At 29.5% G+C, this 11,796-nt stretch overlaps 1 protein-coding gene across 1 annotated transcript in view; it reads left to right on the plus strand.

Annotated features, from left to right (window-relative positions):
- The window catches only part of LOC107458924 (vicianin hydrolase), a 39,605-nt gene extending 37,397 nt beyond the window's left edge, over positions 1 to 2,208 (plus strand). Inside the window, exons 11-13 of the mRNA XM_016077138.3 lie at positions 842 to 944; positions 1,723 to 1,831; positions 1,992 to 2,208. Coding sequence (XP_015932624.1) covers positions 842 to 944; positions 1,723 to 1,831; positions 1,992 to 2,160 — 381 coding nt within the window. The 3' untranslated portion in view covers positions 2,161 to 2,208. The remainder of the gene's footprint in view (positions 1 to 841; positions 945 to 1,722; positions 1,832 to 1,991) is intronic.
- Positions 2,209 to 11,796: the final 9,588 nt, after the last annotated feature.

The raw sequence follows: 11,796 nt of genomic DNA on the forward strand, positions 1-11,796 counted from the left end.
ATTGTAGTTGATTAACCTGATCCAATAGGTTTGCAAGAACTTGAATGTCAATGCTCTGCGGCACTTATTCTGCCATTTCTGGTGAATGTCAAACAAAAGGAAAACTTCAATTTTTTAATTTCTCAAAAAAAAAAACTTCAATTTCTGAGAATTGTCAAATTCTACCGTCAGATCCCGAGCTTCCTTACTCAAGATCCTTCTATAGTTATACGATTCTTTATATCAGGACTTTCCACACTTTATCTCGTGATCGAAGTCTCTACTTCAGTCCATGCTCACTGCACCATGTTAAAATTGCCATGGATGAAACAGAACAACTCTCATCAACTCTATGAAGTGAGTTCAAATGTGAAGAGAAGAGAAAAAAAAGATAACGAAACAAGAGAAAATTAAGGAACAAGAAGAAGGATTAACTATCAAAGAGAAAAGAAAGGGAGAGAAGAAAGAATCTAATTTCATTTCATATAAAATTAATCTAAAGAAAACTAACCCTCAACTAGCTATATCACTAGATTTATATACAATTTTTAACTAATCTTTATAGTTGATTTGCTGCATCGATTACTAGTTGTATAACACACTAACAACCTAACTAACTTCAGTTTTACTAGCTAATCCTTTTTATCTGATATCACTGCTGCACTATGGAGCCTTTATCATGTAACAATTCTTTTGCTCACACTTTCTTTCATTTTTTATGTTTCTTTTTACTATTATTTTCAAAATGATTATCAAGAGTTAGAAAAAAAAGTTGTTACCAAAGAAAACAAAACCAGAAAAAGTTAGTTGTTACTGGACAAAGTTTCTAAATAACATTACCAAAATTTTCATGATTGTGCAGACCGCTTTGAACTGGCTATTCATTTATCCAAAGGGACTTCACCATCTTTTGTTATACATAAAGGACAACTATAAGAATCCAACGATTTACATTACTGAAAATGGTACATTTTTATTATTCAGTTTTAAATTTGTCTTGGCAATTAATTATAATTTATCTAGAATTCTATTATAGACAACTTAGACCTCCATAACTACATATTTAATATCATGATAAAACTTAATTTTCACAATTCTCAATGCTTCTTTCCATTCATGAAATAAGTTTAGTTTGTTGTGTATAATTTGTATCATTAAGGGCAGTCAAAGGATTGATATGTTAAAATTTATATAAACATTAAACAATTCTTCACTGTAGACAAATATTGTGTTTTAAATTAAAATACCTATATGAATTTAGTCCTTCATTGCAGGTTAAGGATGCTCATTCCTAACTTCATTTTTAGTTTTTTTTTTCAATACATTTCTTGCTAGGTGGTTGCTAGAGAATATTTTAAGGTGAATGTTATGATACTTTTGAGATTGTGTCTAACTTACCAAAAAAAACAAATAGATAATATTTAATAAATTTTAAATATTTTATTTTTTATTTTAAATATTTTATTTTTTATTTTTAAAAGCAAGTTAGACAATTTAAACACCATAAAAAAAGATACCATAGAACTCACCATATTTTAACGAGGCTATGCATGCACTATTTTTGGAATAGTCTTTTTATCTGTCCATGTTTTTGTGTTTAGAAAAAATAAATAAATAAACAACTACAAACGAAGCTAACTCACTTGTTCCCGAACTTAGGTTCAAGCCATTCAATTCTTATTTTCCAAAAATTATAATTATTAGCAATATTAATATTATTTTGGTATCAAAATTATTTTACAGGTGTAGCAGAAGCAAATAATGCTTCAAAGCCAATCAAAGAGGCCTTGAAAGATAGTATCAGGATTAGATACCATGATGGTCATCTCAAATCTCTTCTTCAGGCAATAAAGTGAGAATCAAAATAAAGTGGATTTTAATTTGTTTTAAATTAAATGAAAATGAAAATGTATATTTTATATTAAAAAGATAAAAAGTTGATAATGTTTTCTTTCNNNTAACCATTGAAGATTTTTGCATTAACTATTTTTTTCACTCTAATTTGTACGCAGAGATGGGGTTAACGTGAAAGGCTATTATGCATGGTCATTTCTTGACGATTTTGAATGGGATGCTGGGTACACTTTTCGATTTGGCCTCATTTATGTGGATTTCAGGAACAATTTGCGAAGATATCTCAAATATTCTGCTTATTGGCTGAAGATGTTCTTGGTCAAGTGATGACCTAATTTCCTTTCTTAAATCATTTGGATTCCCAAGTTCTAATAATTAACTTTTTGTTGTACTTGTATATTACTTGCTTTATATAGGTTTGTATGGGTAAATTTTTAATAAAATAGTCATAATTTTTTAAAAATATTTTTTATTTTTTTAATACTTTAATTTTATTACTATAAATTTATCAAATATGTAAAAAAAATATTTTTCATTAAAAAACTTTTTTTTATTAATTTAATGACATCCAAACAATCCCATCATAAAATAGAAAGATATATATAATTTGCTTATTTCAAAAAAATAAAGACTTAGCTTAGGGTTATACATAATGGAGTTCCTGAGGAGATGAGAAATAATTTTGGATTGCAAGAAACTGTGTTGTTGAGAAAGAGAAACATAAAAGCAAAGAATAGTGTATTGATTCTTGTGAACTAATCTACTATACACGTACACTTGTATATCATCAGCCACTACTTAAGTCTTAATATCCATAACTTTCTAAATCAGACTATAACTATCTATAGATATCAGAATGCTAAGTTACAACTTGTTGTAACAAATTCTCACTATACTTTCTGCAAGACCTCGGAAATAAACACACAATCTAGACACAAATTAAACCATGCTCCTTAGTTCTCTTTAAATATTGAAGAATACATTTTATAGTTTTCCAGTGCATAAACAGCCACACTTTGCTAATTATAAAGGATAAATTAGACTTTGTTATCATCAAATACTGCAGTGTGCCAACAACACATACAATGATACAACTTTAAATCTTCAAATTTTTAAAGAAGAAATCATAGGACTGAAGATTGGATTTGATTTGAATTGGATGGATCACTGAATGATGATGATGTCGTCTACATAAGATAAGATGAAAATAATAGAGTTCAGAGATGAAGTCATATCGTGTGAGTTTTTGTTATTGAAGACAGGCTCAAAGATGAGTTTTATTTTTTAGATATTGTTAGGAAAAGTTAGGATTTCAAGAGATTAAAGATCACGATGGTAAAGGTAATTTTAAAAATTTAATGTCTTTTAATAGAGTTAAAAAAAATTTACTTTTATTGAATTTTTTATCAAATACAATTCATGTTTTAAGGATATAATATTAATTTATTTTTTTTCACAGTGAATTTTATTAACATTTATAAGATGAGAAATAATATTTACACTATAAAAATAATCACTTTTAGCGACCATTTATTTTTTTTAGAGGTAATAAAAATAGCCGCTAATATATTTACCGACAATTTGACATTAGTCGTTTTATGCTTCGTCGCTAAAAATTTTTAGTGGCTATTATAACATTTGTTGATAAAGACTGTTTTAATGGCCGCAAAAAATATATAACTTTTAGCGGCCATTTTCTTGGGAATTTATATGGCCACTAAAATAATTCTAAAATTACAACATTATTCACTTTTAGTTGTCATTACTATTACCGCTAAAAAAATTCTAAAATTATAAAATTATTCACTTTTAGCCGCCATTACTATTGCCGCTAAGATCTTAAAGACTTTTTTTTAATTATACTCACTTTATTAGAACTAACAACCTATATTTTTTCTATAATAATAATAATGATGATAATTTGTCTTTAAATTTTGACCGAAAAAATTTAAAATAAGCTTTCTATTAAAACGCTCCTTTTGACAAACTAGAATATTAAAAGCAGTATTTGTCAATACATAATAGAGATTTTTTGTCATTTCATTGACTTTGAATACGTTTTGCAAAAAAAAATTCAAAATATACTCAATTCTTTTAGGCCAATACTACAGCAAGGCCACCAACTATGAATCCCATAACAGTTACAATAATACCAATTCCTATAACACCATCTGCATATATAACATATTGAAATATAAGTTCAGTTAATGTTCCAATGCTTATTTTAAAATTCATAAAACTATAAACACCATCCAAATATAAATTAAATTTAAAAAACAAGAATCATACAATGTCAAAAGAAATAGGCAGAGGGTGCACACTCAAAAGCAATGGTTGAGTTATATCTGAGTGAAGTAAACTAATAGTTAGATCTACCACTTGACTTTTTATCCATTTTCTTATACCAAATGCCACAAAATTCATAAATTCCAATGTCTATTAAACAACAAAATGAATAGATATGCACCAACATGTTAGCCAATTAACGAAGGAAACAATTGGTTCACTTAGAAGTTTTGGAAAAATGAAAAAAGAAGAGGTGTTTGAGATTCAGTTTATTACTTTACAAAGTGTTTAATTATTTTGCTTATATTTTGAATCAAGTCATAAACCGTTGTTCAATAATCTAAAGGGAATAAGAACAAAAATCATTGATCTCTTTTTTATATGTTGCCAAAATACTGAAACAGTATATCTGAAACATAATTTTTCATTTACCGCATTCATATTTCAAAAACTTCACTAGCTACACTCGATTTAAGTCTTGCTATTTATCAAATTGCAATTCAAATCCTATACAATTCCACTCACTTTTACAATATCTAAGTTTATAACATCGAACACCATAAAAGTTGGCCACCATTCCTCTCATGCTCATTGTTACAAGTCACAATTTACAATTTCACATGCTCACATTCACTATCAGCACATTACCCAGAATCATGTTTGCAATTTCAATAAAGCCACCTAAAAATGAATGACAATTGTTCCTATACGTAATTTATACCCTCAATAGATACTACTTCAAATTCAATTCAAACACCACTTTTCTGTATAGGCATTTCAGAATTTATACATATACACGTAGCAAAAGAATTTTATGGATGAAGAAATTTTGTATAATGATTCATAAACATAAATTAAAGGAAAGCAAACAAAAAAAGAAAAGTGATCTTAATGAGCAGTTGGTATAATATTATATACGGTATTAGTTAATTAGTGTTGGATCTAAACAATAATAGATAAAGATATAATCCTTCAAGAAAACAACTATTAGCATCGAACCTGATTTTAAGTGTGGATGGTGCTAACTCATGACCACTATTAGCATCAGGAACCTAATAAATGCAATGATGTCAAATAAAAAAACAATTCACAAGAAAAAATTTTAAATTTCAAAAATTACCTGCATAAAAGAATTTTTATTGAAATCTTGAATCATAAATGAACCTGTTGAAACAAACTTACACAAAACTTGTTTCGTAAAAGATAATTCAACAAATATTTTATTTTGATTTTTTTTCATCAACTTTATTTCTTCTTCATGTTTCTCCTTTGGCACCTTTATTTCTTGTTGTAATTTTTGAGCAATTTCATTAGCTAAAGCATCTGAAGCAAATTTACCATAAGATGATTTATTACCTCACAATAAAAAAAGTGATGGACCAAGTCCTAAACTACGTACGTAACCACTTCTATCACTCTTCAATACTTGAGAGTAAACATCTCCTTCCCAAGCAACACCATTAATAGATTCTTCATTAGATAGCTCACCATTGTTCAACTTCTCTTCAATTAGTTCCTATATAGAAAAAACTAAATGTTACAATTGAGTGAAACTAAAAAGGAGGATACATGTATGTTCCTATTTTAGAACTAAATGCATGATTTAATTCCTTTATACTTTTCAATCACAACAAGAAGAAGATACAAATTCATAAATTTTACCGCTGCTTTTGCAGACTCTTTATCCAATGGTCTATCATCCTTACTCCTTTTATGAATTTTAAGAAAAATCTCTACTCGTGAAGGTTTGATTTCATCCTTGGTCTAACAAAATGACAAAGTCAAAAGAGAAGTGCAAATGTACAAATGTTCAAAAAAGAAAAATTTTCAGTGTTCACATATTATATATACTGTGTTGCGTTGCTAATGGTTCCAGAAAAAAATAATGCATTATTTTATAAAATATCTGAAATAAAAATTACGCATAAGTACCAGTTCATCCTTCTGTGTGAGGCATTTTTTGCTTTGCCCTAATAATCCTATTTATTTGGGTACGTTTCTATCATAACACATTATGGATTAGTAAAATACATTGTTACACACACATGCCATTATTTTTCTATTTTTCTATTTTCTATATCTATACAGTTTTAGTAAAATAGTAAGTTCTATTTCTCCATGCATGTTCATAGAATCTACTTTGGCCTGAGTAATATGCTGTAGTTATGGCAGAATTAGAATTAAAAAATAAAGAAATGCTAATAAAACAAATGAAGACAACCCTTATCAGATTCAGTAATAATATTTATCTTATATTTATATGTTAGTTAAGCCTTTCAAAGTACCTTTGCTTTATCAGAGAACCACTATGAGACAAGACCAATCCATTGATCTCTTGGGATTCGTTCCGGTCATTTCTTCAATAAAACATCTTTAGTTTTGTACTGTCCCAAATTTATACCCTTTAAGTCACATTTATAATCTTTTCATTTCTTTTCAATTGATCTTTTTACAAATTCATCACCACGTACTGGGATAGAAAACTTCTACAAAATGTTCAAGCAATTTCTTAATGAATCAAATTAAATTAAATTAGAATCTATTAAAAATAATAAATTCTTACCTTCACAATTTTCAGCAACTTATTTTTCTCCTCTTTATCATAACATCTCCAGTCATCTATGTTTAAAGGCATTATTGAAGGAGTTCTAGCTAGAATACCAAGAAAACTAACAAATTTTCTGTCTTTTTTTCTTATAGCTTGGTTGCGGTTATTAAATTGCACATCAATTGTCTTTTCATGAGGCATGTTCCAAAATTTTTTTCAATAATGTAGGTCCTCTAACCCTCTTTGCCTCTGGATGACCTAAAAAAATGCAATTATTCAGTGAAAATAAATATAAAAATATAATATCATATTTAAAGTAATAATAATATCACCTAATTCTTCATCTTGCTCAATTTATACTATTAAAAATATTGGGAGATTGAGACGAATCCTCATCATTCAATAGTTACTCCATAAAAGGCAACACTTTATCAGCATAATTTTTCTCTTCAACAAATCTGACACGACTCTTTTTAGACACTCTTAAATACTGTACTTGAGACGGCACTCTCAAGATCATTATCCTCAATAAGTTTTTGTCTTTTGCTTGCTGTTGAAGCACTGATTTCTTCCAATCTCTTTCTCTTCTTTTTTCTACTGGTGAAGCCCTCTTCTTCCGAATTTCTTGTAGCTTCCCCCATTAATTTCATGCCTTCTCTTTCTCTTCTTATGTTTTTCCTTTTTATTTGACTCGAAATTATTTTCCATATATATGATTTTTTATAGTTCTTCTTTGATGCATCCATATCCTACAAAGTCAATAAAAATTAAAGTATAAAACCTTTACATTTAACAAAACAAAACAAAAAACAGATTACGAAAAAGTAAAAAAATTATCAACAAACAGAACTCAAGGATTCTAACCTGAGTTTCCAAAGCTTCCATGTAATAGCAGGACAAGGGTAAAGTGAATCAAATTATATTATACTAGCTTTATCAGAAAAATCATATTCTTACTAACATGAATGTCATTTCATGATGGAGAAAAGAAAAAGGTAAAATAACATATAAACTTCCTAGGTCAACATTAATGAACAGAATAAGTAATCAATCTTAAGACATAAAAGATCCTTCAAACTCAAAGGTCAAAATTCAAAACATCAAAGTAAGAGCTATATATCAAAGTAAGGGTTGCATCTGCTTCTCCATGCGTGTTCCAACACCTCCCCAAATGAGCATGTGTAGAAAAATGCAAGTCACCTGATACACCTCTCTAAATAAAAAAATATATAATTAATAAATAAAAATAAGAAAAATATAGAAAATGAGAATGCAAAATGTAAGAATTCTCAAAATATTACCTAACTTACTCAGAATTGTCATCAGTTTGATTTGGTGAATGTCCATGATCAATTACTATATCATTAACCCCACTTCTAACCCAATCATTATTCTCATTATCAAAGTGATGAATTTCCTCTAACAAAGTTAAGTCACCGTTATCATTTTGCCTTAATTGCTAAAACTGCATGATTTTCTCTTCTCCCATATTATATATGTTTCGAGGACTAATTAGCCTATGGATAAACCATTCATGATTATGAGAATCTTTCACAAATATCACTTGTTGAGCTTGGTTTTCAAATACAAAAGGTTCATCACTCTCTTGATCACTTATATGTATTAAGGGTAAAAAGTTCACTAGTGTAAAATCCAATTCATCTTTCTTAACTCCTCTACCTTGGGTTATGTCAATCCAGTCACATTTAAACAAGACAACTTTAAATTCTTCAAAGTAATTTAACTCCATAATATCAGTCAATCTTCTATAATAATTGATATTTTCCGACTTGGGAGCATTGTCACTTGCACTTGCATAGCTAATCACCTTTGAGACAACTATGACACTAGAATTTTGTGTTGCCTTGGACTCTTCATGCTTCTTTATTCGAAATCGATACCTGATGCACCACTATTTCGTGGTACATCTTGTGCTTAATTGAGAAGATTTTATCCACTAATCTCACACTTATTCATTGAATTCGCATGTTTTACATTTTCCTTCCCGATTTTGTGTTATGATTGAAAACATGCTTATTTGGCCTTTAATTCACTATTTTTAATCCTCTCTTATTACTATTCGATGATGTGATATGTGTGTTAAGTGTTTTCAGGTTTTAATACCCATTATTCAAATCAAAACCTTTGAATTGTCTTGCAATGTAATTTGGACATCGTGAAAGGGTTCTTATATTACTTTGCGTACCAAATGTGATATCCAACTTGTTAATATAATCAGAAAATAATATAGAAGCTATAAACTTTTGAGAAAGTAACCTGATATTAACCAAAAAATAATAATTAAATCCTTTACTTACTTCATCCTTGAACCATGCATGAAATGAATTAAAATGCAAGTGATCAAGTTGATGTGGAAAAAGACAACGCTTGCAATGTGTTCTCTTGATCTCACTAATATGTTTACTGTACATGTGACCCATACATATGTCACTAATAATGTTATATATGGAAAACAATAAAGAGAGCTAGATGATCACTTACTTTCTATAATCTTCAACCATTTTAGAAGCACAATTGAAGAGCACATATCGATGGATTTGCAACCATGTTTTATCATCCATTAGAAATGCTTCTTCTTTGTCAAATGGCTTCCCAATAGAAGGAAAAAGGCATCCTTCTTGATCAGCCTCATGCTCAATCTCTATTTTATTTTTTGTTGACCAATAAGATCTTGAATTCCCACCTTCTATATATAGTGAGCAAAATGACAAACACTCATTTGAAATATATCCCTCTGCTATAGAACTTTCTGGACATGCTTGATTTCAAACATAGGATTTTAAAGTACATAAATACCTATAACATAAGTTAATATTATTCTACTATATATGAAAATGGACTGAACCTACAATTTAAATCTAATATATATAATTATCCGCACCTTTCTATTGGATACATCCAGCGATATTGGACCAGACTTGCAATTTTAACTTCAGTTGCTAAATGAATAACCAAATGAAACATAATTGTAAAAAATGATGGGAGGAAGAGCTTTTCCATGTCACACAATATTAAGGCAATCTTCTCCTCAAGTAGTGTTAATTTTTTCACTTCAAGATTTTTACTGCATATCCCTTGAAAGAATGTGTACAATTTGATCAAAACAAAGCTCATCTTTTTATCTACTATTCCTCGTAAAGCAAGTGGAAGAAGTTCTTGCATTATAACATGGCAATCATGAGATTTTAGTCATAATATTTTCTGTTTCCAAATGCAACAAGAGACATTAGATGCATAGCCATGTGGAAGCTTAACATTTTTTAGTACTTCATAAAACAACTTCTTTTCAGTAGAAGACATTGAGAAATAAGAAGGAGGGAGAAATGTTTCACCCCACTAACATTTTCACCAAGCTTACCAAGGAAAAAATTTATGCCTCTAGTTTGATTCAAAACTGATGACCCTGATATTAGACCAGGTACAACTCTTGATTCTTTAGTCCCATCGAAAGACCTTGCATCATTTCGATATTTATGATTAGACTTCAAGAAGCGTTGATGACCCATGTAGCAATACTTTTGACTTTTTGTGAGTCTTATAAAATAAGTGTTTATATTGCAAGAAAGGCAAGCAAATTCACCATAAGTGCACCAACTAGATAAGTTATCATATGCTGGAAAAGCATGTATTGTCCACATGAGTGCTGCTTTCATATTAAATGTCTTCTTATCAAAGGCATCATAGGTTTTCACCCCATCATCCCAGAATTTCTTTAGCTCTTCTACCAAAGGTTGCAAGAAAACATTAATATTATTTCCAGGCGTTGTTGGTCCGGAAATGAGTAACGACAAAATAAAAAACTATTGCTTCATAGACAGCCATGGTGAAAGGTTATATGGCATTAAAATCACTGACCATGTGCTATGTTTACTTTGTATTTTACTATATAGATTAAATCTATCAGCAGTTAATCCTAAACGAACATTGCGAGGATCTTTAGAAAATTCTTCATGAGAATTGTCAAAAATTTTCCATGCTTCAGAATCTGCAAGATATCGCAAAGTCCCATATTTATTGCATTCGTCATGATGCCATCTCATCAATTTAGAATTTCTTGAAGACATAAATAGTCTATGCAACCTTGGCTTAAGGGAAAAATACGTTTAAACCTTAGCAGGAATTTTTTTCTTATTGTTTTTCCACCTAGAAGCTCCATAAACTGAGCATTCATTGATGTTCTTATTAGCCAATTCATTCCTAAAAAGCATACAATCGTTGGGACAAGCATGGATCATTTCATACTTCAAGCGCAATCCCTTAACCATATTTTTAGTATTATAATAAGAACTAGGTAACTTCTCACCATCGGGTAATACTTCCTTTAATAATCCTAGCAATGTATTAAAAGACTCGTTGCTCCATTTGAATAATTGCTTTAGATGGTACAATTGCAATAGGAAAGAAAGCTTGCTGAATTTCTTGAATTCAGGATATAATTCTTCATCTGCATCTTTTAGTAACTCGTCAAACATTTTCACTTCTGGATGAGATTCATTTCCTGATGCATGTTTGGCTCCAAAGTTTGGCTACTCCAAGTTTGGCTCCTCATCCCCACTTTCTGAAGGGTCATTATCTATGCTCTGGGTAAAGCCATTATAAACATCCTCTATCATTCCTACCATATCATAACCCCTAAAAGTTTCTTCTATACAATTAGTTTCTCCAATAGGAGTAGGTGATTTTAATAATTCCCATGACAAAATCAAGTGTCATATGATGGCATAACATCATTAACCACAAGGTGATCATAAGCTATTGTCCGATCCATTAAACAGTGTAACACACATTTTTTACAAGGAGAAGTAATTGATTCTCCATTACTTTGATGAAAGGCATGGCCTAAAAATTTTTCTAATCCCTCTAGATACTCTTCACTAATTCTATCACATTGCATCCATCTTCTATTTTTAGAATTGTCCATGATCCTTCTATAAATATTTTATATCCTAATTAAAACGAATAAATTAAAAACATATAAGTATCAAACATCAAACACTAGGAAATAAGGTAAACAATCTTTAACATAAGTAAATAGAAAAGTTAGTTAATTATCACTGACTTCAAAGTTGGCAAAAATATGAATTATGACTACTCAACTTTGGCATAAG

This window comes from Arachis duranensis, chromosome 7 (assembly GCF_000817695.3).
Source record: "Arachis duranensis cultivar V14167 chromosome 7, aradu.V14167.gnm2.J7QH, whole genome shotgun sequence".
NCBI lineage: Eukaryota > Viridiplantae > Streptophyta > Magnoliopsida > Fabales > Fabaceae > Arachis > Arachis duranensis.